A 27,220-nucleotide genomic window follows, 5' to 3' on the forward strand; every position below is an offset into this window, starting at 1 on the left:
GCATTCCTATCTAATAGGAATGTCTAACAGTTGAATTTTAATTGTCCTCCTAAGTACTTTCTGCCTTCTGTGAATACAGTAGCTAAGCTTTTTAAAGTCTGAATATTTTGTGTTAGTTTGGTTAGAGCAGAAGTGACAGCAATTATGATCATTAATAGTAACATTTGTAATATGGAACGATTGATCTTTACTGTTCCACTGTCGTTAATCATTTCACATATTTAGCCGCATTGTCTTGACTGTGAACTTAGAACTTGAAGACAGAGTACATTAGGGCTATTTGGATCTGTTATACCAAATAGCTTTCTTTCAAGGCTGTCGAGGAATACAGAAGTATATACAAGACTGTGAGATGCTTTCCTAGTTCTTACTGGTAGCGAGTGAAAGCTCTTTCTGTCTGCATCTGATGAAAGTTATTCATGTATTGTACACAAAGATGGTGAGTCAAGTCTATGACCATTTATTATATCACTCTCAAGGAAAGGGTTTTTTCCTTCTACTCTTTCTAGGGGAGCCAGACATCCAACAAATAGTCTTTGCTATCGGGAAATTTAAAATATGGTCAGTCGGGTTACATTCCCTCTTTAAGCTCATCTGTTGTGTCACCTGTGGAGAAGGAGAAATTAGATGTTTGTTAAGTCTCAGTCATAAGATACCTACATTTTACTGAAAACATGACCTTTTTTCGAGGATAAAGGAGATATGCAGGCCAGGATATATGGATTCCCTAACGGGAATGGAAGAGGAGAACGGATACCTCGATTGTTCTCCATCTCCGGTTGCTGCCACCCCGTGCACTAAGTCCCCTGCTCACCTCGGCTGGTGCCTGGCTCAGGGTGCACGCTCAGTATGCACCTGTGAGGCAGGCAGATGCCACCGAGCGTGCGGAATGTCTCATCACTGTTTTCAACTTGAATGAATACAATTAGTGAATGCCAGATCTGGGCCCTAGAGATACAGAAAAAAATAGGATAGGCTCTGTTTTCCCGTGATTTATGGGCCAGTGGGGGATCTGGGCTGGAGAAGTGAGTATAATCTAATGTGGGTATTAGTCCAGTCTTATGGGTGGAGTTCAGTGGGACGTTGAGGTGGGAGCTGGTCTGCCTGGAGTAACGGGGGAGTTTCTCCAGGGCTGGGAGTGTTCAAAAGGCCTCAATAAAGAGATGCAGGATTTTGCAGGCAGAGAGTTGGGTGGGGGTTGTGTGGAAGGTGCATTCTGGGGGAGGGTGTACGTTTAAGCAAAGAGGTTTGCAAGTGTCTGGTGTTTTCAGGAGTCCATGGGTGCGCAGCCTGGGGAGAGCAAATGACAGTGATCACCGTCCTGAATTGTTTTCTCTTCACACCGCAAACGTGAGTTGCCGTGTGCTGAATAAGGGCTACCATGATGATTCTCTGGCAGCTATTAATAGTTATTTTGACTTTAGGAAGATGATGATTGGCCTTAGCTCAGTTAAACATTTTTCTTTTGATTAAAAGTGTAACAAAGGAGAAAGGCCTGGTGCGTATGTGACAGATTATCGTGCAACATTGGGAATTATTCATAGGATAGTTCGCGAACTTACTAATTGTTCCATGCTTGGACTCTCAGTTCTCCAGTTTACCCAAGAACAGTGCTTTTTTTCGCATCTTGCTTTATCATCTACCACAGTTTGAGTCCAAAGCTTTTGATGTGTTCGATACCAGTACTGAGTACAACAGATGTTAAGGTTTCAAAGAGCGGCTTCTGGGAAGACCGTTCACGGTAGCAAGGTGGTGCCCGCATGAGGGTAGCTTGCAAAGGCCCGGCGGGCAGAGGTCATGTCGGCTTCCTCATCACAAGTGAGATGATGCTATCTCAGTAGGAGAAAGAGGCATTATTGCAGATGATTCAAGGGGTCGCACTCTCCTTTTATTTGACCATAACATTAAATAACAGATGCCGTCAAAACTTTGTGCATTTGGGGGCAGATGATGAGATTCATTCTTTGTTGTAGAAATCCGGATCACGCTTGGCATCCATCGACATGTTTTAAACTCTTGGGTAAATTTTCTTAGCATGTTAACATCTGCGCCATATTTAGTACTCCTTAAAGATGTCTCGAGAGTGTGCGTGAATTTTCTTTATGGCAAATCGTCACTGAAAAGGGCTTATGTGTGTAATTGTTTCTTACAGTCGCTGAGACGGGGTAAGTACTGTACCCTTGGGCTTCCACAGTTTTATTTGGTCACTCAGTCACTGATGAAATAATGTGATTTACGTCCTCTGAGCTGAAAACATGCCAGTTGCAGTACAAGGACTCGGGGTCCTGAAGCTCGAGGAGGGGCGCGTCTCTGGGCCCCGCGCAGGGACAGATGCATGGAGGGGCCCCGCCAGCACCTGAGCGGGCCCAGTGACTTCGGTGGCTCAGTGTCAGGGTTCTGTAGGAACTAGCAGCTCCCTGGTAACCTGGCGCAGTGTGAGGAAGAGGATGGGGGTGCTGGGATTCCACGACTGGGCCACGACCACTCATGTGGTCGGTGTGAATCTTCAAGAATCTCTCCACTTGTCCAGCGCAGCAGTTTTTTCTTCTGACCTAAAACAGATGGCTGTTTCTTCAGGAGATTCGTGGAATGAGGAAGTTGGCTTGCATTTTGGAGCCATGTTGCACAAAAAATTCTTATCTTCATAGCTCTGTAATGATAGTTGGTGCAGACCGTGCTTCTGGGATGAGAGGCATGTGGGAACTGAGATGCCCAGAGGGACAGGTCACAGGTTCATTTTTCTCCCCTGGGCATGCACTCTAGGTGGAAGGGTGCCCTCGCTCGCTTGCTCACTGCTTGCTCGCCCTCTCCCCCTCATCACTATCTCTGTTTCTCTCTGTGTGTTTCTCCCTGTTTATCTCCCTCCTTCCTCCCTCTCCTCCCCTCCCTTCCCTCCTTCCCTTCTTCCTTCTCTCTCTCTCTCTCTCTCCTCATCTGTGCAGCGGAATATATATAAAAGCTCCGTGCATGTGTTGCTGGATTCTCAGTATCTAGAGAATGGACGGCGGGTTGGCCTCCCAGACAGCTTCATGAATATATTCAGTGTTTCTCGTAATTGTACTTTAGTACCTGTTGGGCGGCAGCAGACACGGTCATATTCTCTTTCTAGAACAGAGATTGTACATAATCTGTTTTGATTAAGGACAGATCCATAAGCATAGACCCTCCCCTGAGACTGGTATTTGGGTTGTCACAGGGGGTGGGAATACCAAGTCGGACTGCTTCTATTGGAAATGGGCCTCTGCCCGTTATTAGCCCAGTGATATGGGCAAGTTACTTAAATTCCCCTCGATTTCACTTGTCTTTAAATAATACATGAAAAGGTTGGTAAGAACGGTGCCTGGCTGAGCACTCCGGGTATGTAGCTCTTCGATTTTGTGTTGTAAGTTAAGGAGTGAGAACAGACAGGTCTAGCCCACCTCCCCACAGAAATTAGGATAAGCAGTATTCTGAATAGGACATTGGGAAATTAGATTTTTTCCCTCTGGTTTGTAACAATTTTATCCTTTTTTTTTTTTCCAGAGAAACCGCACCCAGGACTATCTTCCAAAGAGTCCTGGACATTTTGAAGAAATCTTCCCATGCTGTTGAGCTGGCCTGCAGAGATCCATCCCAGGTGGAGCATCTGGCCTCCAGCCTGCAGCTGATAACGGAATGCTTCAGGTGTCTTCGAAATGCTTGTATCGAGTGTTCCGTGAACCAGAATTCCATCAGGTAGTGTTCTTTGAGGTGACATACATACCTTTGATTGTATTTCCTTGCGTATGTGTGTGCTGGTCTGCCGTATAGGTTTATCGGTGAGAAATAGTTTTGGCATCACGGTATTATTACCCAGTGGTAACCACAAGGCTAAGATTACATCTCCAGGGGACAAATGCTCTGCAGTCTTGCCACTGGACACTTGTAGGTGAGCATATAAATGATATGACATACAGTAGAGTGTTTTTAACATTAAAGGTTATTTCGGTTTCTTCTCTTTCTAATATGGTTTGAGGTATTTGGTTATAGACATATAGCATGGTGATTTTAACTTAATTTTAATTACCCGATCCTAGATTCTGCCTTTCTAAAGGCATATACAGTTCTGGACCTCACTTTTCTTAGTTGTAAATGTTTTAATTAGTTTTAGTGTTTTAATTAGTTAGCCTTGTGTTTACTTTCAACAAGGAGCGTGTCTTGTAGGTTTCTAAGATGACCTATTTTAAAATTTTCTTTAGATCATGCAGAGTTGCAAGCTCTCCTTCTACCGATTTTATAAGGGGCATGTTTCTGAAAGGAGGTAAGAATATAAACGAGAGAATTATTAGGTGCCGTTTTTGTTCTTTTGCTTGTTACTCTCTCCTCCCAGAACTGAGCACCTTTCCTCTTTGATTTAATGGAATCTTCTTTTTATTACAAATTTTTACTTGAGATGAAGTCAGAAGCCACAAAGAGCACGCTCCCCTTTCTTTCCTGGACTTGAATGTAGACAGAGCCTCCAGGCCTCTCTGTCACTGCTGTCGTGGGTGAAGCTGGGCTGGTCCAGAAGCCACTCGAGGGACCCCCTTTGCTGCCTAGACGGTCTTATACCTGAGGCTTTGATGTGATGATTGAGATTTTTAAGATCAAAGGAGAGTGGGGATAAATGCCAGGGTTGTTTAATTTCAATACTAAGCAGACCTTGCTGTCCATTTGCAGGTAAATGCAGAGAAACATTAATAATGTTGCTAATAATAGCATTTTAGAACATAACTAGTTATGTGCTAGAAACGAAGCCAGGGGCGAGGCTAGTTTGTTTTGTCCCTTTCCTGGCAGGGAATCCCCTCCGGTGTGATGGGGGAGGGAAAGGAGAGCCTTAGAACAGAAACTCTTGACTGCGGGCTGGCAAACGCATCCTTGTGCCTTGCCAGCCTCGCCGAGAAGGAAGCGAGCGTTCGGTGGGCCTGCCCTCCACACCAGGCTTTGTCCCCAGGGCTTAACTGCAGTGTCTTGTTTTATTTCTAGAACAAACCCAAGAAATAGCATGCTACTGTTTTTCCACTTTCACAAAAGAAGAAACTGTGACTCAGGCTAAGGAACTTGTGTGACAGTCCCCCATTCCGTGAATGGTAGAGCCAGGGAATGCTCTCTGTGACTCCCAAGCTCAGCTCAGAATCAGTTGTCATAACTGCCCTGAGACACCTGCTGACGCTGTTGTGGGTGACTGCTCCATCCTTTGAACGGCCACGGGACCCTGAACTGGGGCCTCGACCTTCCTTAGGACCGGTCTTCCCCTCTGGAAGTCAGGGCAAGCAGTATCTCCCACCCAGGGCTGTTGGGCATTTTAAATGAGATTACTTATGCAAATTGCCTCCTGTGCTGTGCCCACTGTCTGCTCAGTAACTGTGTTTCTGCCCCCCGGGAACGCTAGTGCAATAAAAGTGTATGATAATACAACTTTCTTAGCAGTTAATCTTTATTTTCTTTTTCTGAGTGTACAAGTGATATGCAAACTATAAAAATTCAAACATTGCAAGAAAACTACTGTGGCAGATGAAATATCAGCTGTCTTCTGTCAGGGCCATATTCTGGGGGGCAGGCACTGAGCCACTCTTCCTACCAGTCTTACAAGTAAAGAACAAAGGAGCAGTGGCTCTCTCTGACCGTCTGGCCTTGGGGAAGGCCGAGAGGGCCTACCTGTGTCCACACCACCCCTGACCCTCTTGTTCTTTTTTTTTTTTTTTATTCTTATGTTAATCGACCCTCTTGTTCTTTAAGGAGTGAATGTCTTGGCTTAATTCTGATTCGTGTGGAGAAGCGAAGGTAGGGAGCTGTTTCTGTTGCTGCTGTAACAGATCGCTGCAAACATAGTGGCTTGCTCAGACAACAAGTTTGTTATCTTACCGTTCTGAGTCAGAGGTCCAGAATCGGCCTCACTGACCTCAAGTGAGAGAACCAGTAGGGCTGGTAGTAGAGATTCTCTCTCTCTAGCAGAGAATCCATTCCCTGGGTTTTCTACCTTCTAGAGGCTGCTTGTATCCCTTGTTCACGGCTCCCATCTTCAAAGCAACACCAGAGTGTCTTCAGTGACTCTGTGACTCCCACCATCGTGCATCCCCCTGCTAAGGACTCTTAGGATTACATGATGCCCACCCAGATAATCTAGAATAATCTCCCCATTGCAAAACCATTAATTTAATCATATCTAAAAAGTCTCTTCTGATATTTTCTGACCAGTTTTGATTCTTCAGCAGCAGCTGGGTGTCCAGCAATTCAGTTCCATTCTGACACCACCTGCCTGGGGTCGGTGGCATCAGATCCCATAACTTAAAGGGCTCGGTCCCATAAGACGGCCCCACTTCAGATGCGAACGGGTTGCCCAAGCTACATTTCTGCCTAGCTGATGCCATTGTTCTCCCCACCACAGTCCACCCCGTGGCCCCTAAAGATTCTCTGTGCGGAATGCATTCATCCCTTCCCGAGGCCCCACATTTTTTACCCTGACAGCATCAACTCGAGTCCAGAATCTCATCTAAGTCTCATCAGCTAAAAGTCCCAAATCTCATTATCCAGTCATCTAAATTACTTACGGGTCAGACTCTGGATGTGTGCATCCTGGGGTAGAATTCCGCTTTATCGGTGTACCTGTGAAACCGGACCAGTTACCTGCTCCCCAAATGCAGTTTGGGGGCAGGCCTAGGATAACCATTTTGGACATTATCCTTTGAAAGAGGAGAAAATAGAAGGAAAAGAGGAATCACTGATCTCGAGCAAAGCCATTTCAGCTAGGTTTCAAGGTCTGGGAATAATCGTCTGGAGATTGAGGCTGTGCCCTTGGCCCTGCCCTCAGAGTCACCCTTCCTTTTTCCCAAAGGGAGCATGTGTTTGCACCTGAGTCGTTCCATCAGTCTACTTCCTGCCTATAGAATTTTGGGAGTCTGACACTTTTTTTTTTTTTAAATTTCATCCTTTCTCTGTGCATTTTGTCCAAGTTGGCAGAGTTTCTCCTGGTAAAACATTTTCAACAATGGTGTGGCTCTCACATGTATGTCGTGGGGATTCCCACGATTAGACAAGAGGGTCCTGCACAGAGCTTTTCTAGATAACCCCATCTCTATTCCTGGGTTCTGCCGAGGTGACAGAGGGGAATGAGTCCCACCGTCATCTGTTCAAAGAGCCCCTCCCGCCCTGGGACTGAACACTCTGACCTTTTGATCGTTCCTAGGCATGAGCAAAAGGTTGTCCACCTAGCCCCTTGGCTTTCTCTGCAGAGCACTCTTTCTTGCCAGTGACTATCCCGGTTTTAGCATCTTTTGCCATCTGGCTAGACTGAGAATTTCCCAAAGCAAGACCTGGTTCTCTCTTCATCTCCTTTATCTCTCCCCTTGGCCTTTTATTAGATGCAACAGGAAGCAGTCAGGTCACACCTTCAGCATGGGGCTTGGAAATGTGCTCAGCTCAATATCCAAGTTCATCATTTTGCTGAGCTTCTGCCCCTGTGGGTAAAAGGTCCCCTTTCCCCATTTTCCAGGGATAGGTTCCTCACTTCCTTCTGAGCCCTCACTGGCCTTGCCTTTGGCATCCATGTGCCCACCAGCAGCCCGTGAAGGCGTCTGAGCGTTTCCGATGCTGCTCACTGTTCTTCCAGCCCCTGCCCACCGCCAGCTTCCCGAGCCGCTCCCACATGTTTGGATGTTTATCTACAGCAGCATCGCTACTCCTGCTACCCCAAATCTGGATTACTTTCCTCCTGCTGCTGTGACGAATTACCAAATGCTCCGTGGCTTTAAACTAACACAGATTTGTTATCTTTTGGTTCAGGAATTCAGAAGGCTAGAATGGGTCACTGTGGCTGAGTTCCCTGTGGAGGCTGTCGGGGAAAATCCATTTCCTGGCCTTTTCTAGAAGCTTCTAGAAGCCTCCTGCATTCCTGGGCTCACGGCCCCTTCCCCGACTCTGACACCCTCTTGTATTCCTCTTTTTTTTTTTTTTTTTTAAGATTTTATTTATTTATTTGAGAGCGAGAAAGAGAGAGAGAGAGAGCATGAGAGGGGGAGGGTCAGAGGGAGAAGCAGACTCCCTGCCGAGCAGGGAGCCCGATGCGGGACTCGATCCCGGGACTCCAGGATCATGACCTGAGCCGAAGGCAGTCACTTAACCAACTGAGCCACCTAGGCGCCCCTTGTATTCCTCTTTTAAGGACCCTTGTGATCCCATTGGGCCCACTGGCTAATCCAGGGTGATCTTTCCATCTCAAGATCCTGAATCTACTCACAACCCTGAGGTCCCCTTTGCCTTGGGAGGTAACACATTCGCAGGTTTTGAGATGATGTTGCGGACAGCTCGAGGGGTCACGATTCTGTTTACCACAGATGCCGTGAGCCAGTAGTCGCAGCTCCGTTCCCCGGATCATCATTTGAAATGCAGGCTCAAGAAAATTAATGGGTCTGACTTTGTCTTTTTAAAAAAATCTTTTATAGGAACTTGGATACAATTGGCGTCGCTGTTGATCTGATTCTTCTTTTTCGTGAACTGCGGGTTGAACAGGAATCCCTGTTGACAGGTACTGTGATTCATGGGTTATTTGTACCTTTGAAAAGGATTTAAAAACCACAGCTTTGAGTTAAAGCAAATGTTTTGTATTTCGTGATACGGAGAAACTTATTTAGTGATGTTAGTGAATTAGCATAAGAGAAAGTTGCCACAACTTCCTTTCCTTGCTCTGTTGTGGGCTGAGTTACGCCCCTCAACTCTCCCCCAAATCCATATGGTGGAGCCCCAACTCCTACCACTTCAGAATGTGACTGGATATGGAGACTGGGCCATTAAAGAGATCAGTAAGGTAAAATGGAGTCCTACGGGTGGGCCCTAATCCATTATGGCTGGTGTCCTTGTAAGAAAAGGAGGTCAGGACACAGACAGACACAGAGGGACGACCAGGCGAGGACACGGCGAGAGGACCACCATCTGCAAGCCCAGGAGCAGGGCTCAGAAGGAACCAACCCTGCCCACACCTTGATCTTGGACTTCTACCCTCCAAGTCTGAGAAAATAAATTCCCGTTGTTTAAGCCGACCAGTCTGTGGTGCTTTGTTAGGGCAGCCCTTGGAAAGTAATACAGTGTCTCTGTATTACTCGTGTGGATGTCGCATGCCTGTTCTCGGTGCTGGGTGTGATCCCAACAGTGAGGAGAGCAGACAGAAGAATCTTTGCCTCTGCGTGTTTACAATGCAGCGAGGGGAGTCCACACTAAAAATGTTACGTAAGTCAAGTATATGGCGTGACCGAGAGGGAAGGAAGCTCTGATTGTTCATAGCTGTTGATAAGGGATTAAGAGAAAAACCAGGCCTCTTAATTTGAAGACCAGGAAGCTTTTTTAGACTTTTTGGTGAATGTTTTTGGTTCCTAAACTATTAGCATCCATACTTGTCCTTTGGACAGGGGTTATTATCGTAATATCATAACAGTAAACAGCACTTTAACATACGACCTCTTTATCCAAGGATTTGAAACACTTATGGGCAAACCCAAGTCATTTAATAATGAAATCTTTTTATTTATTTGTTTATTTTTTAAGTAAGAAAATCTTAATGTAAATGTCCATCTTATAAGAAGATGTACTAGATTGTCGGTTGGAAGAATTCTTCTTAATAATAATCTAACAAATGCTTCCTCTAAAGGAGAAATCTGCAGCTGTTTGTAAAATCTGATCTGATTTACAGATTGATTTCCGTTAGCTCTCAGTGCCTTCACTGACTAAACAGTGAGGCCTGCTTCTCTCACGTTGATACACTTGCTGCTGTTGGCAGGCAGGTAGGGAACTCGAGGTGGCAGCCTCTTCACAGGTGGAGAAACAGGCACAGAGTACGGTGGCTACATTAGCTGTCAGAGGTGCTGCTTGCTTGGTTTAGTTCTCCTACTATTCTGTGATTCCGTCGTGTTCTCATGTAAAACTCCTTTGTTAAAATTCGTGCATCTTTCTACTTGATTTAGAGTTCTTCCTTTGGGAAATTGTAATTATCTCTTGAATTAATTACATCATCTTCGACTCTGCGCACAAAGTGTTTGCTCTATGTTTTTTTGGACAGCGGTAATTTCTCAGGTATTGTCAAGAAACTGATAGGGTGTAGGGTTTAGTGGGAAAGTGTTTTTAAGATGTTACATATTTAAAGATCTTCTTGTAGCTCCATTTTATGATACAGCAGAAGCCTCCGTGCTCAAATTGGGGGATGAAAAATCAGCAGTAAAATCCAGACTTCCCTCTGTCACATGGAAAAGCAGCCTATTTTTGAAGTCTGTGTGTGGTATGGCAATTCAGAAAGAGTTCAGAACGTACTGCATTTTATGATTACTGGAAAATACTGATGTGGTGGATAGTGTGTTACTGGCAGCGCCGAAATGCCATGGTGGGCAGAAGAGGGTTTCCCTGGTGATGATGTATTCCTAATAAGACACCCAAGAGGAAGCACCGCACGGATGCTGTGATTAAAGAGCCATCAGAGCGAGCCAGCCCTTCCTTGGCGCGGTGAACCCCATCCCCGCACACCCACTGAGCGCCATGTCTCCTGAAATTACCCCCTCCCTCTGCTTCCCGTCCTTCTGTCAGCACGTTATGTGCCCTCCTGCCTTCCCTGGACTCCCTGGGCTGCTCTGCTCCATCCCGGATCAGCCACAAAAGACTTAGAATGTGGTGTTTATGTGATAAAACACTGTTTCACGGGATCGATGTTCTCTTCACTGAAGCAAGTCCGTGATCTAACAGAAAACCTAAAGGAGCCAATTTCTGACACTTTTTATGACCTGGTTTGTCACTGATGGAGAAATTGGTTGTGTGGCTGGTGGCCTGGCTTTTCACCAGCCAGAGGGCACGTCTTCATACGCCTGTGTTGTGTTGTGTTGGTGTGTCAGAGTGTTTCACAGTTTTGGCAGCTGCAGTTGAATTTAATTAAGGAACGTATTTCTTACATGACATTCACGCAGTGTACAAGTAACTGCTTTAAAGTGAACAACCAAGTGGCCTTGAGAGTGTTCACAATGTTGTGCAACCACCACATCTAATTGCAAATACTTCCATGGTTCCGAGAGGAAAGCCTCTACCCACTGAGGGTTCTGTTTTCCCTTGCCTGAATTCTGTCTTTATGGATTTACCAATTCTGGATTTCTCATGTAAGTGGCATCCGAGAATTATGGGACCTGTTCGCCTGGCTTCTTTCAGGAAGCAGAATGTGTTTCAGGGTGTACGTATATTGTAGCAGGTATCAATACTTCGTTTGTTTAGATGACTGAATAATACTCTGTTGTGTGCACGTTTTGTGTATCCGTTTATTCATTGGTGGCCACTTGGGTTGTTTCCGCCATTTGGCTGTGGTGCCACCGTTTGGCCATTTAGAACAGCACTGCTCTGAACATGCCTGTATACGCATTTATTGGAGCCCCGGTTTTCTGTTCTTTTGGGTATATACCTAGCAGTAGAATTGCCGGGTCAATTTCCTATTTAAATTGTTAAGGAACTGCCAGACTTTTCTCAGCACCTGTGAACTATTTTACATTTTTACCAACAGCGTACAGTATTCCAGTTTCTCCACATCCTCGCCGGTGTTTATTTTCCTTTTTGGGGGTTATAGTCATCCTGATGGTTGCGGAGTGGTGTCTCATTGTGGTTTTGATTTGTGTTTTCCTCATGATTAATGATACTGAACATATTCTTATGTGCTTGTTTTGGCCATTTGTAAATCTTCTTTGGGGAAATGTCTCGTCAAGTTCTCTGCCCAGTTTTTAATTGGGCTGTTTGCCTTTTTGTGGTTGAGTTTTTTTGTTTTTTTTTAAAGAATTATTTATTTATTTTAGAATGAGTGTGTGCAAGCAGGGGGAGGGGCAAAGGAAGAGGGGAAGCAGACTCCCTGCTGAGCTGGACTCTGGGCTCCATCCCAGGACGCTGAGATCATGACCTGAGCTGGAAGCAGATGCTTCAATGACTGGGCCACCCAGGCGCCCCCGTTGTTGAGTTTTAAGAGTTATTTCTATAGGGGCGCCTGGGTGGCTCAGATGGTTAAGCGTCTGCCTTCAGCTCAGTTCATGATCCCAGGGTTCTGGGATCGAGTCCCGCATCGGGCTCCCTGCTCAGCGGGAAGCCTGCTTCTCCCTCTGCATCTTTCTCTCTGTCTCTTATGAATAAATAAATAAAATCCTAAAAAAAAAAAAAGTTATTTCTATATTGTGCATACTAGCAATTAGGTGGAGTCTGTAGATCCACTTGGGGAGACTTGCCATCTTCATGATACAGAGTCTTCCAGTCCATGACATGGGCCATCTCTCCCCTGTTCTAGGTCTTTACTTTCCACTTGTGTCAGCTTTACGTAGATGATGTGAATTTGTAGGCAGAGTTGGATGGATATTACTGAGGCAAGGAGGCAAATGGGAGTTAAATAGTGTTTTTTGCTTTTTTCTTGAAAAGGGCGGTCCACAGCGTTCCTGAATTTGTTTGGAATTCCACAGTGAAATTTGGATTCTACAGTGAAACTTAAAAAAATTTTATAGTATGTTAGTTCAAGCCTAATACAAGCCTTCGAAAAGTATTCTGGTTCTTAATAAAGTGCCCCTACTGTGTTGTGGCTGTTTCTCTGTGAGAACCTTATTCTTGGTGGATTTTTAGCAGCGTATCTGTGCTAGCGTTTTGTTACCAATCTTGAGGTAAACACTGTAATTACATTGTCAAAATAATATTTAGAGTATTATTTTCAGAGAATAATTGCAGTGGTGTGACAAATATATTATGCTCATCAAATTTTATGTAAACACAAGCATGAGTTATTTTAATTGAATTATTGGTGGTGTTTTTGGCCTTTATTTGTTTTTAATCTGTAAAAATAATGTTGAGACTTTTGAGGGGCTTTGTAACATTTGCAGTATTTACACAGATCACTTGATAAGCTGTTTGGTAAAAGTAAACTGTCATTAGTACTTGTTTGGAGTTTTCTTTTCTTGCTGCTGGGACATCTTTAAACCTTTTCCTTCCTGGAATTGTGTTCTGATTCAGAGTGCTAATTTTTAGTTGCCCAAATGATTGTTAGGTCAGTTGGCTTTCAGACCAACTTACATTGTTGGCTTGTGTGTGTGTGTGTGTGTGTGTTAAATTAAATTCTACAAGGGTTTGAGTGTTAATATTCTATAAACTATTCAGTAAAAATAAAAATTGTCGTTTTAAATTGTGACAAGATTAAAAATGGGGATATAAGTTTTCATTATAAACAATTTCTATGATTTCATTATAGAGTAATTTTTAAAAACTCAGAAAAGGGGAAAGAAAAACAGTCATCACGTATACGCAGGCTGCTTTGGACAAACACTTGGCTGTTTTAGTCCCTTGTCAGTATTTTGCCTGGGAATGAGTGTGTGCCTGCAGTTTTGTATCTTCTTTTAGATTGTGAAGGTAATTCAGTTTTGAAGTTCTTGGTTCATCATTTTCTTGTCTTTGTATTTCTTAGTATTTCTTTGTATTCTTATCTCAGTGTTTCCATATTTGGCCACGATTCCAGAACTCTCTGAGCCTGCGATTGCCGAGTTACTGTGAGCAGGTGATGGGCACAGGCACATCGCGTATCTCTTCCTTCTTAATCTTTGCAGCTCCTCTGCCTCTGAGGTATCAGGGGCGCAGCCCGTTCTGTGCTCGGCCAGGGGTTTGCGGGGCTCAGGCGATAGGCCTGGAAGGGAAGGCCCAGTCCCAGGAGAGTCTTGAGGATGGAGGGCCGGAGCTCTGGGGCTACACCAGGAGGCCCACCCCTCTTCCAGCAAAGCAGAGGTCTAGCAAGTTTAAAGACTTCAGAAGTGCCCTGCTCTTAAAATTGTCTCGTGGTTGCTGCCCCATGGGGATCCTTTCATGGAGCAGAATCTTTCATTTCAACTCCTTCTCCTGTAACTTTTTACCTTCCTTGATCGGCCTGGATTCCTGGGGGGGGCGGGCAAGAGCCACCTCTGGTTTTTGCCAGCCCTGCTGCTTTTGCCCAAAGGCAAGTGAGGTGATCCCTAGAGCTTTGTGTAAAAGGGCTGGCATATTAATGCCTAGCTCCTAAGGTTGTCGTGGGGGTTAGATGAGGTAACATGGTTAGAACACAGTGTCTAGGACCTAGTAAATTCTCAGCAAGTGTTGGGCACTTTTATTACTCCTGCTTCTTTGCCTCATGCTGTACTCATGTGGGTATTTGGTTCCCCAGAAGTGTCTTGGTCTCCTTCCACTCGGGATCTCATCACATGCCATTCCGCCTGCATGGGCTGCCCTGGCCCTGATGTGAACCACTTCAAAATCAGTGAGCAAACAGTAGGGTGTGGGTGTGGACACCTCAGCATGCATGCCAGGCATAGTTGGGGCATGGCCCTGGGAGGCTGAGGCTCAGTCAGGCAGTGGCCTTTTAGGTATGGGGTGTGTCCTGAGGAAGGGGCTGGGACAGGGGTGGGCCTGCAGGGATTCATGGTCGTGTCTGGTTACCACAAAGCACAGAAGTATTTTAAGTATTTCACCAATTAGCATCGCTCTACCCATGGGAACCATACGAATGTTAGCTGGCTTCTTTCAGCGCACCTGCCCTGGTTAAGAGCTGGTGTTGAAGGCATACAGCCCACTCCGGGTTTTGGCTGGGCCCCTCGCTAGCTGTCGACCTTGGCTGATTTATTGAATCACTCTGTGCCTCCATTTCTTCATCTGTGAAATGTAGATAATGCGGTCTGCCTTATTGTGAAGATAAAATAAGAATCCACGTAAATCACACGTGCATATCACATTAGTGATTGCTTAATGCTAGATATTGTTCTGGTTCTTAGGCAGTCATTATTCAACTCAAGCTCTCACCCCCTGTCTCTGTTTTCGTATTGCGTTGCCAGGGCTGGGAGGCCACAAACACACCTGTCCTTTGCTTTCTGTTAGGGTCAGCTAATAAAGGATGCGGTGGGAGGCTGGCAGGCAGGAGGAGGGATGGTGGGACTTGCCCCCCATTCGTGTCTCCCTTGGAAAGCCGCAGCTGCTGCCCCCTTCCAGTCTCCTTGTGCTCACCCCGGGAGTACCGTTACCAGCTGCCCGGGGCCCTTCCCGAGTCCCACTCTCGGAGGTGTCCTCCATGCTTCTGAGGCCCGCACAGTAGCTGGGCATCCCCTTACCCCTGAGGCCTGGGTTCCAGCCCTGCAGAGCCCCTGCCGGCTCCGGCTTCTCAGAACCTTACCTGCTTCCCTCCATGCCTTCAGTTCCAAGGGTGTAGCCATTTCCTGTAGCCGTAATCTCCGTGTTACCTCAGTGTTGCCTTTGTGGTTTAATTCTTTATACTCACTTTTCTTCGTTGAAATAAGTAGTCTTGTCCGCCTGACTTGGTCCGGGCTGATTTAGCCCTCATCGTGTTCTAAGGTCCATGCTTGGTGCCCTCTTGCTCCCAGTGGGGCCCCTTCCCCTTCCTCCCTCTCTTCCCTGCTCCTCCCTCCTCCTATTCCTTCTCTCCGTCCACTCTGCCAGCGAGGGCACGTCCAGGAGATGGGAAGCACGCCATAACTTGAACAGGGAAAATTTAACGGAAAGAATCACTAACTCTAGCAAGGGCTTGAAGTCACCGGGGATTGACTACTAAGAAGTACAGACAATGCCAGAGAATATAGGATTTGCAGATATGTTGGGCAGCCAGTACCCCTAGGGCTGAGATGGGTGTCCAAGGGAGAGACTCCCCCCTCCCCAGGTCTGAGATCCAGCTCTCCTTGGAGATGGCCTGGTCATGGCTCACTTCTCACGTGGAGAAGTTGCTGAGAGGCGATGGTGGTGGAACTTGCTGGAAATCCACCGTCTGGGGTACAGGGGAAGTTGTTCACGGGGAGGTTGCTTTGAAGCATCCTCAGGAAGTTTTTGGCTGCTGGACACATCCAGTTGGTCACGCTCTGCAGGAGCTCATCCCCGGGGAAACTTCACTGCAGGGGATGGGTGCTCTTCTTCTATTGGTCTATTTATCTATTCCTGCCCTAGTACCATACTGTTAACCTACAATTACTTACTGTTTTGTGAAGACAAATTCTCTTACCTAGTGATTTTCAACAGCGTCTTCGAGAAAAAAAGTTTAGTGTCTTCCAGTGTTTGGCCATCCTTTGTCTTACTGGCCTGGATTTTCAGTAGAAAGTTGACTGGAAATGGTGATAGCAGATATTTCTGTCTCCTTCCCTTTCAGAAGGAACTCTCTCTCCAGTTGGCTATTCATTATAATGTGTGCTGTAGATTTTTTGTTAGATACCCATTTTTAGGTTAAAGGAGCCCTCTTGTAGTCTTTGGTGGCTGGGAGTTTTGTTTTGTTTTGTTTGTTGTTTGGAACTATGAGTGGGTGTTGGAAGTTCATCACGTACATTCCCTGCTGTACTGGAGGTGATCATACAGCAGAGCTCTGCCCTTTGTAGGTTAACATGATCAGGTACAGATTCTGACTCTGTAACATTAAAGCAGCTTTGCAGCGCAGGTGTAGCTCGGCTTCATCGTGCTGCATGTGACTGGATTCAGTGTGAAATACATTTTTAGTATTTTTTACATTCTGTTCGCGTCCTTTTTCCTGCTGTGCTTGTTCTGACTCAGGTATCACAGTTATGCGAGCCTCACCAAGTCGGTTAGGGTCTACTCTCTCTTCTGTTCTTTGGAAGAGTTGTGTAAAATGGAATGATTTCTTCCTTGAATGTGAATGGGCAATAAAGCTGCCTGGGTCTAGGATCCTTTTTTTTTTTTTTTTTTTGTGGGAAAATTTTTGACTGCTGGTTCGATGACCTTAATGGGTACGACTGCAGGCGCTCCCTGAATGTTTTACAGAGGCGGCAAAAGGAGCTGTGTTCTGGGGTTTTGTTCATTTAATTTAAATTTTTAAACAGTGTGGCCTAAAGGTATTTGCAGTATTTTCTGACTTTCTTTTTTGATGTCTGCAAGATCCATGGCCATGTCCTCTTTGTCATTTCTGAAAATTTAATGTCTTTGTTCTTCGTGCCTTTTCTCCTTTTTGATCAGTTTTCCCAAAGGTTAATTAGTACTGAGCTTTTTGAGGAGTCACATTTCGGATCTCCGTATTCTCTTTTTATGACTGCTTTCAATTTTATTAACTTCTTGCTCTTAATCTTTTTTTCTTCCTTCACTGTTTTGGGTTGTTTTATTATTATTTTTGTAATTTCTTGAAGCAAATGCTTATAGCTCATTTATTTTCTTTATTCTTCTTTCCCAAAGTATGTGTTTTAAAGCTATGAATATTCCTCTGTGTACAGTGTTAGCTGCATCTAGAAGCTTTGGTTTCTGGTCTCTTTGTTGACATTTGGTTTGAAATATTGTATTTCCATTGTGATTTCTTTTCTGTCCCCATAGGTTATTTAGGATCTGTCTTCTAATTTTAAACATGTGGGGATTTTCTAATCATTTTTGGGACTTATTTCCTCCAAGTAATTGTATATAAACATAATTGTGATGTAGTAAGTGAGCATTATCTGTATATCAGTTTTTAAAAATGTGTTGAGGGACTCCTGGGTGGCTCAGTCGGTTAAGCATCTGCCTTCGGCTCAGGTCATGATCCCAGCGTGCTGGGATCAAGTTCCGCATCGGGCTCCTTGCTCAGTGGGAAGCCTGCTTCTCCCTCTACCTGCCACTCCCCCGCTTGTGCTCTCTCTCTCTGACAAATAAATGAAATCTTTAAAAATAAATAAATAAATAAAAACGTGTTGAGAGTTGTCTTTTGCTCCATTATATGGTGAAGTATTGTTTTATGATATGCCTTACGTCCTTGGAAAGACTGCATATTCTGCAGTTGAAAAAAATTTTTCCTTTTTTACTAATCAACTTCATGTATAACCCAGTGGGTATTCTGCTAAGCATGAGATTACCACATTGGGTTGATACAGTCACAGAAATAAATCCAGAATTATGATACTTTATGACTGTGTGACTTCGGTCAGGTTCCTTATAACCTCTGTGGGTCTTGGTCTCCTGAGCTCTCTAATGAGGATGAAAGTACCTGTCTCAATAGTAGGATTCTCAATAAGGATTTATACAGTAAGCACTCAGGGTGTCTATTTAGAGTCTCTGACAACAGGAACAAACACGAGTTTTCATGTAACATTTGGAAACTGGACTTTTTAAACCAGCATTTGTCAAGGCCATATTATGTGCTAGTGAAGAGGGGTGGCCGTCTGAACCTTTTCTGTGTTCCCTGCTGAGCGCTCAGCAGTGTTAGTGGGTTCCCATGTCATCCTTACGACAGCTCTACAAAACAGGTACTGTCACATGTTATGGTGAAGAACTTGGATCTCACAAAGGTCAGATAGCTCACACAGGCTCACATTAAGGTAGGACTTGCATGTAGGTCTGTTTTTCTGGTCACCAAACCGTTCTATTGTGCTGTTACTCTCTTTCCTTTAAATAGACTATTTTTCAGAGCAGTTTTAGGTTCACAGCAAAAATGAGAAGGTGTGGAGACTTCTCGTGCTGCCCCCACCCCTGCACAGCTTCCCCCCGCCGTCAACATCTGGCACCGAAGGGACAGCTGACCCTGAACAATAGGTTTGAACTGCTCAGCTCCACGTATATGCAGATTTGTTAAAGAGCAGGACTGTAAATTTGTTTTCTCCTTCTTAGGATTTTCTTCTCTCTAGCTTGCTTTATTGTAAGAATACAGTATATAACATATGTAGTATACAGAATATGTGTTAACTACTTAGATTATCAGTAAATTTTCTGATCAACAGTAGATTATTTGTAGTTAAGTTTTGGGAGAGTCGGGAGTCATGTGGATTTTTGACTGTGTGGGGATCAGTACCCCTAACCACCTGTTACATGTTTGTTACATTGTTATTACCCAAAGCCCATAGTTTACATTATAGTTCATTCTTGGTGTTTTACATTTTATGGGTTTGGACAAAACTATGTGCAGTGACATGTATTTACCATCATAGTGTCACACAGAGTAGTTTCACTGCTTTCAAGTCCTCTGTGCTCTGCCTATTCACTGTCCCTGCCCTCACCCCAGGCAACCATGGATCTTTCTAGCGTCTCCATAGTTTTGCATTCTCCAGAACGTCATAGTTGGAATCATACAGCATGTGGCCTTTTCATTGACTTCTTTCACTTGGTAATGTGCGTGTAAGTTTCTTCCATGTCTGTTCATAGTTTGATAATTCATTTCTTTTTAGTGCTGAATAATATTTCATTGTCTGCTGTGACCACAGTGTGTTTATTCACCTACGGAAGGACGTCTTAGTTGTAAACATTAACGTGCAGGATTTTGTGTGGACATAAGTTTTCAGTTACTTTGGGTAAATACCAAGGATTGTGATTATTGGATTATACATTAAGAGTATGTTTAGTTTTGTAAGAAACCACTGGACTGAACTCTCTTCCACAGCGGCTGTGCCCTTCTGCGTCCCCACCAGCTGTGGATGAGCGTTCCTGTTGCTCCATATCCATGCCAGCACTGGGTGTTGTCAGCATTCTGGGTTTTGTCCAATATTCTGCAGTTTTATTTGGTGAAATAGTCTAAATCTGTCAACTAGGTTGTTATTAAATGCTATTAAAATCTTTTAAATATACTAATTTTTTGTCTGCTTATTTATTAAGTTACCCAGAAAGATGTATAACTTACTGCCAAATTTAATTGTGGATTTTTCTCTTCCGTGCTTTGTCAGTTTTTCTTTTGTGTGTGTGTGTGTGTGTGTGTGTGTGTGTATGAGGCCATATTATTAGGTGATTGTAATTTAAAATTGTTAATATCTTTCTGATTAATTAAGTCATTCTGAAATGGCCTTTTTTTTTTTTTTAAGTTTATTTTTTTTAGTAATCTCCACACCCAACGTGGAGCTTGAACTCACAACCTTGAGATCAAGAGTCGCATGATCCACTGACTGAGCTGGCCAGGCACCCCTGAAATGACTTAATAATAATCTCCAATAATGCTTTTTGCCTTAATGTTTATTACGTCTCATTTTAAGTGGTGTATGACTTCCTTTATAGGCTGGTATTTGCCTAATATATCTTTTTGCTATTCTTTAACTTTCAATATTTCTATAGTTTTATGCTTTAGATGTTTGTTTTCAATAGTAGTAAGTTAGATTTTATAAAATCCAGTCTAAGAGTAGCTCTCTTGATTGGAATACATAATCCAGGGATATTTAATGTAAATTAGAGGTATATTTATGTGTCCATTTACGGTCTTTTAAAGAAGTTAATTAATTTTGTCTCTAGTACATTGTTTTAGTAAGGCATTTTAATATTAATGTCATGTCCGAAGTTTCATTGCAGTGAGAGACTTACATAAGTAAAGAAGCTAACAGAAACTTCCTGTTTAATAATGTCGAATGTTTTTTTTTATTAAGATATGTTCATTCAGTATGTCAAAAATTTTTAAATTATATCTTTTTACTTTTTATAAATCCTCAGCTTTTCGCTGTGGCCTGCAGTTTCTAGGCAACATTGCCTCGCGGAATGAAGATTCCCAGTCTATTGTTTGGGTGCATGCTTTCCCAGAACTCTTTTTGTGAGTATATTGATAAAAGGGTTTCTGACTTCTAAAAAGACTGGTTATATCATTCCATTTACATCAAGTTCAAAAACAGGAAAAACTAACATTTGATGATAGAATTCAGGATAATTCCAGGTGATTGTTGGTGGGTGGTGGTGGGTTCGGTACGAGCTGGGAGAGGTCATGAAGGAATCTCCTGGGGTTCTAGGAATGTTCTGTGTCTTGATCTGGCTGGTAGTTATGGAGGTGTATCCATATCTAATAATTTATTGGGCTGTACACTTAAGTTTTATGCCCTTTATTGTATGTCAGTTGTATTTTAAGAAAATAAAAGTTTTGATTAAGAAATACTAAGTTTACTATAATTGATAAGAAAACAAATTTATAATAAAAAAGCCATAAACCGCTGAAGTATGGGCAATGAACTAGTCATTTATTTATTTACTGAGCACTTCTTTATTTTATTAGGGGGGAGGGGTTAGGGGAGAGGGAGAAAAAATGGGGTGGAGGGTAAGAGGGAGGGAGAGAGAGAATCTCAAGCAGGCTTCATGCCCAGCTTGGAGCTCAACATGGAGCTTGACCTCATGACCCTGAGATCATGACCTCAGCTGAAATCAAGAGTCAGGTGCTTAACTGACTATGTCACCCAGGCGTCCCTGTTGAGCACTTCTCATATGCCTGGCACAAGGCTGTAGGTTTTGGTAGATCTGGAGAGCTGTAAGATGTGGATAACCAATCTGTCCAGAGTGGTTCATGGTGCTTTTCCTGGTGATTTACTATTTTGTTTTGATCAGCTTTGTTGGTTCGTAAGAAGTTGAGCATGGAGATAAAAGGTGAGCAGGTAGCAGAGGAAGGATAAGTAATAGGAGAGTCACTGTCTGAGAGTGGGAGGCCTGGCTTCTCATCCAGGCTCTGTTGCCAACGAGTGGGGTGTCTTTGGTTGTGGCAACAGTGTAAGCAGTAGAGTAGGAGTTGTCGTTCCTGTGCCCTGGGCTGGGTGTTCTCTGTGCGTTATCCCTGTCCTGGTCAGCAGCCCTACAGGGCAGGTGGTGCTGTCCCCTTTGGGACAGGCTGGGGAACTGAGGTTGCTGGTAAATGGCATAGCTGCTCTCTGGATCCAAAGGCTGCACCTGCTCAGATAGCAGCTGCTGAAAGTCTCTGCTGCCTTCCCTGGTGGTAGGGTGTTCTGGGCTGTGCATAAAGGGTGATGTTCGGATCAGATGAACTCGATATAAACAGATACGGTTCACTGAGTCTGCAACTGGCTCTCAAATTCCTGCAAATAATTAAGAGTTAGAGGCATAAAATCTTTATGATTAATGATAATTAAGCTTAGGGGGGAGGAAAGAATTGTGGAATTCAAGCAACAGGCATAGAAATTACTTATTCTTGAGAATTCATTCCTTTAAAACGCTTTGAATACCTAATATCTGTGAGGTTCTGAGCTAGGTAAGTGGAATATGGGTAATTTAGATATGTTTATTACTTCCCCAAAGCCCATCTTCAGTGGGGGAAATAAAGGAATAGGTGAGCACACCGTAGCGTGAGAACGGACATAATGAGGGTCAATCCAGACATCACAGAAACACAGAGGAGAGGCCCTTCAGCAGGGTGGTCAGAGAAGTCATGACAGTTTACATGGTGGTTTTACTGATGGTGTCAAATCCGATCCTCACTGAAGCCCCATGAGATAGGCCAAGGAGGTCGTTGTATTCCATTTTTATATCAGAAAACACACTTGAAAGAGGTTATTTGACTTCACTCTGCATGTATCTGTGAGACAAATATAACCAAATTTGAATTCCAGCTTTGGGAGGCACTGGCTTTGTGCCCTCAGGCAAGTAAAGTCAACACAGTCTTTGTCTGTAATATAAGGATAATATTTCCTCCAGAAGAGTATTATGACGTTTAACTGAAAAAACAAGTTCTGCCATAGTGCACGACCCATAATATTATTGACAGTTGATAAATCAGTGACCTTCCTGAGATCACACAGCTGATGGGTGGTGAAGCAGGACTCCCACTGGGGCTCTTGCCTCCCCATTCTCTCTCTTTCTTGCCAGGATACCATCTTTCCTCTAAACATTCTGTCCCTCATAACTAGTGAAGGAATGCCTGTCGTTAATGATGTACCATGTTTTGCCTTTGTTTTTTTTTTTTTTTTCTAACAGGAGTTAACATTTTAGTGTTTTATAAATGTAATCATTTTATCTTTTTCTTTAATCAGACGGCATTTGCTTTTGAGTCGTAAGTCAGCTGCATCTTTAATATTGGATGCTTTGTGTTGTGACTCATTTTATATTGCTATTTTTACAGTAAATAGTACACTTGTTTCAAAGTGTTGTACTTCATTAAATCCTTAAAAACATCAGTAGGCACTGAATTTGTTCATGGGATGATTATTATATATGAATCATAATCATATTTTATCGTATTGCTGAATGGGGTTCACACTCTCCTTTCTTTATTTGGAAGGTCTTGCTTAAATCATCCAGACAAAAAAATTGTTGCCTACTCGTCAATGATTTTGTTCACATCCCTGAATTCTGAAAGAATGAAAGAACTGGAAGAAAACCTGAACATTGCTATCGACGTCATTGAAGCTCACCAGAAGCAGCCTGAATCAGAATGGCCGTAAGTATCTTGTTAGAAATTTGATTGCTTAAGAACATTCTAACAGATCACTTTCCTTGCAGAGTAAGAGTTTGAATTCTAATAATTGAACGATACAAGAAAAGTTTCTCTGCAGCACCTGGAGGCTTGGGAAAAGGAAAGTGAGGTGTTAGAATTTTTGTGTGGTGGCAAGGACTGGGACACAGCCTGAGAACACGCAGCCCTCTGGGGCATCCAGATCAGACTGCTGTGGTTGTACCAGGTAGTTCATTAAGGATTAGACGTTGATATGTGTCTCATGGGCTTCTGCTCAGTTGAGGTATTCACTGTCTTTCAGATTGTTATGTCTGTCCCCCACCTCCGTACATAATGCTTCATTTCTCTCTGCTTATTTTTAAGATTTTTCTTTGTCTTCTCAGAAGTTTAATTATGATGTCTTGGCGTGGATCTCTTTGGGTATATCCTCTCTGGGTTCTCTAGACTTCTTGAATCTGAAGGTTTATGTTGCCAAATTTGGGGAGTTTCCAGCCATTGTTTGTTTGAATATTTTTTCAGCCTCTCCTTCGGGGCCTCCGTGTCAGGCCATAGAAGGCCAAGGCTGAGGCTGACTGTAATCGGTAAAGACACAACAAGTCACTGTTAGATTTAGACAGTTCGTTACTTCAGTGGACGGGGAAAAGGAGAAGCCTTGATCCTCGTCCCACATGCTGACAAGGGGCTGGAAGACTGGGATGACCGTAGGGAGATGCCCCATTGCTTGAAGCGGTTTTACATTCTGAGGGGGTGGGCAGACAGCTCTGTATCTCATCAGAAGGGCATCTCATCTGAGTGTCCCTGGCAGCCTCCCACGGGGCAGGAAGGAGACGCCTCAGAAACCTCGGGCCTCCCATCCTTGGATTCTGGGAGGATCACAGTCTGTTGTGCTTTTGTCCGCATGGCCTGTGTGCATGTGTGGGAGGCCACAGGGCCCTCAGAGCAGTCCCTGTACTCTGATGACACAGACCTTCGTCTTTTCTTGTTGCCCCACAGTTCCCTGAGGCTCCTCTGTTCAGGGTTTTGACTTTTTGTGTCTTTTAGTTTTGTTGTTTGCATTCTGTTTTCTCTTTTACGCCAGTACCTCACTATCTCGATGACTGTAGCTTTGTGTAAGTCTTAAATCAGAAACTAAGTCTTCCAACTTTGTCTTCTTTTTCAGGAGTTTTTTGGGCTCTTGTGGGTCCCTTGTGTTATATATTAATTTTAGGATCAGCTTTTCAGTTTGTTCAGAGGAGCAGCTAGAGTTTTGGAAGACAGTACGTGGATCCGTAGTTGAATTTGAGGAATATTGCCATTTTAACTAGATTAAGTTTTCCAGTCCATGTGTAGGGGTATCTTTCCATTTATTTAGGCCTTACTCACTTCTTTAATGAAGTTCTGTAGCATGTTCGTGTACAAGTCTTACATAGCTTTAGTTCAGTTAATTCTAAGTACTTTATTTTTGATGCTATTTAAGGGGAATTGTTTTCTTAATTTCATTCATGGATTGTAAATGGCACGTCTATAGAAATATGGTTGATTTTTGTATGTTGATTTTATATCCTGCAACCTGAGCTGAACTCATTATTAGTTCTGATGGTTTTTTGCGATTTTTTTTTTTTTTAAGGACTTTGTTTATACAGGATCATGTCATCTGCAAATAGATAGTTTAACTTTTTTCTGTCCAATCAGGTCGCCTTTCTTTCTTTTTCTTATGCAGTTGCTCTGACTAGTACAATGCTGAGTAGACGTGAAGAGCAGACCTCTGTGTCTCACTCCTGATATCAGGTGGAAGGCTGTCAGTCTTTCACCACTGAGCGTGAAGTTTGGTTCTCCGTAGTGACCCTTCTTCAGGATGAGTAATTTTCCTGTACTTACTCGTAGTTTGTTGAATGTTTTTTATCATGAAAGCTGTTAGATTTTATCAAGTGCTTTGTCTGCATCTGTTGAGGTTTTTGCTCCTTATCCTATTACTATAGTATATTATGGTGATTAATTTTATTTTTTATTTTTTTATTTTTTTCTGAGATGGAGTGTGTGCATGGTGGGGGAGGGGCAGAGGGAGAGGGAGAGGGGGACAGAATCTCAAGCAGACTCCAAGCTCAGTATGGAACCCTGTGGGGGGCTTAATCTCACAACCTTGAGATCATGACCTGAGCTGAAATCAAGAGTCAGACGCTTAACCGACTGAGCCATCCACGTGCCCCTAATTTTGTTTTATTTTAAACCAGCTTGTCATCCTGGGGTAAATCCCACCTGCTTATGGTATATGATCTTTGCACGTTGTGGATTTGACTTGCTCATGTTTTGTTAGGGACTTCTGTTTCTGTGTTGATAAGGCATATTGGGCTCTAGTTTTCTTTTTCTTGTGATGCCTTTGCCTGGTTTTGATATCAGGTTAACACTCGTCTCACAGAATGAGTTGAGAGGTGTTCTCTTATGTTTCTGTTTTTTGTTATTTTGGGGAAAAGTTTGCAAAGGACTGGTGTTAATTTTTCTTTAAATATTTGGTAGAACTCACCAGTGAAGCCATCTGGTCTTGGGCTTTTTTATCATTGTGGGAAGTTTTTTGATGACTCATCCAATCTCTGCTTGTTATAGGACTGTTTAGGTGGTTTACTTCTTCTTGGGTCAGTTTCATTAGTTTGTGTCTTTCCTGGAATTTGTCCACTTGGCCCAGGCAGCCTGATATGTTGGCACATAGTTATTCGTAGTACTCCCTTAGATTCCTTTTTATTTACATGAGGTTGGTAGGAATGTTTCCTCTTTGTTCCTGATTTTAGTAATTTTAGTCTGTATTTTGGTTGCTGCAGCTTAAGATTTGTCAGAGTTTTGATCTCAGAGAACCAGCTTTTGGTTTCATTGATTTTTTTTTTTTTCTTTCCCTGTTCCTTTTCTATTCTCTATTTCATTTATTTCTGCTGTGATCCTTATTTATCCTTCCTTATCAATTTGTGTTTAGTTTGCTCTTTTTCTAGTTTCTTTAAGAAACTAGAAGTTTTGGTTATTGATGAAAGGATTTTTTTAATGTAGGTATTTACATCTATAAATTTCTTGATAAGAGCTGTATCTCATGTATTTTTATCTTAATCCATCTGAAGTTATATCTAATTTCTCTTATGACTTTTTTCTTTGACCTGTTGGTAATTTAGGAGCTTGTTCAATTTCCCGTATTTGTGTATTTCCTGAATTTCCTTTTGCTATTGAGTTTTAGTTTTGTTCCATTGTGGTCAGAGAACACATTTTATAAAATTCTGTTTTTAATTTTTAAATATATTGAGGCATGTTTTATGGCCAAGCGCCTGGTCTGTCATGGAGACTGTTCCATGTGTGTTGAGAGTATTGCGGATTCAGGTTTTGGTGCTGTGTAGACGCCCGTTGGGCCTTCTGTTTCTTGTGGTCATCCGTCCACCTGTTCCGCTCATTACTGGAAGTGGACCGTTTTCTGTTTCTCCAGTCAGATCTGTTGTGTTTTGCATTTCTTATTTTCAGGCTCTGTGGTCAGGTACACTTTGATGTTTGTAATTGTTACATCTTGAGGAATTGGCCCTTTCATCATTGTAAAAATCACCAAAGATGCAGTTGTTCTTCGTTTTGTTCCCCAGTTTTTCTGAGGATCTATTTTATGCATGTTTTCACAGAGTTGTCAGTGTGCTCGGGGCACAGGTCGTGTCCGCGCAGGGGGCCTTGAGGGGGTTGGGAGAGGGAGAAGCAGGCTTCTGGCTGAGCAGGAACCAGTGGTAGCCCCACCTGCACTTCAGGGGCGAGGGATCAGCTTTCTCAGTTTGGGTCTCTTTCAGCATAAACTTGATTGTTCTGTTGAAATTATACCTAGTTTTTAAGTTGTTTATTTTTCCGAACATTTATTTGTATTTGAATTACCGTGTGCACGCAAACACAAGTTGGTGCATGAAAATAGTATGATATCGTGCTTGACTTAGATTACCTCCCTCCAGATGCTGATGTTTCATAAACACGATGGATGACTCATTAGCGCCTGCTTACTTAGAAAAATTTTCTGTAGCCGAATTCTGTTTCATTTAAGTATCTTATCTTAGATCACAGGCGATTTTCTGGCAGCAATGGAGTAAAGGGCAAAAGATGAAATCCACTTCATAAGAGCTCAAGTTAGAGTTCTCA

The 27,220-nt window shown here is 43.3% G+C and overlaps 1 protein-coding gene across 1 annotated transcript in view; it reads left to right on the forward strand.

The window, feature by feature from the left end:
• Nucleotides 1-27,220, forward strand: part of ATXN10 (ataxin 10) — a 166,122-nt gene that overhangs the window by 17,204 nt on the left and 121,698 nt on the right. The window contains exons 2-5 of the mRNA XM_081822651.1: nucleotides 3,523-3,714; nucleotides 8,439-8,521; nucleotides 20,371-20,467; nucleotides 22,928-23,086. Coding sequence (XP_081678777.1) covers nucleotides 3,523-3,714; nucleotides 8,439-8,521; nucleotides 20,371-20,467; nucleotides 22,928-23,086 — 531 coding nt within the window. The remainder of the gene's footprint in view (nucleotides 1-3,522; nucleotides 3,715-8,438; nucleotides 8,522-20,370; nucleotides 20,468-22,927; nucleotides 23,087-27,220) is intronic.

Source organism: Leptonychotes weddellii, chromosome 5 (genome assembly GCF_054177405.1).
Source record: "Leptonychotes weddellii isolate Sample4059 chromosome 5, ASM5417740v2, whole genome shotgun sequence".
In the NCBI taxonomy this organism is placed as follows: domain Eukaryota; kingdom Metazoa; phylum Chordata; class Mammalia; order Carnivora; family Phocidae; genus Leptonychotes; species Leptonychotes weddellii.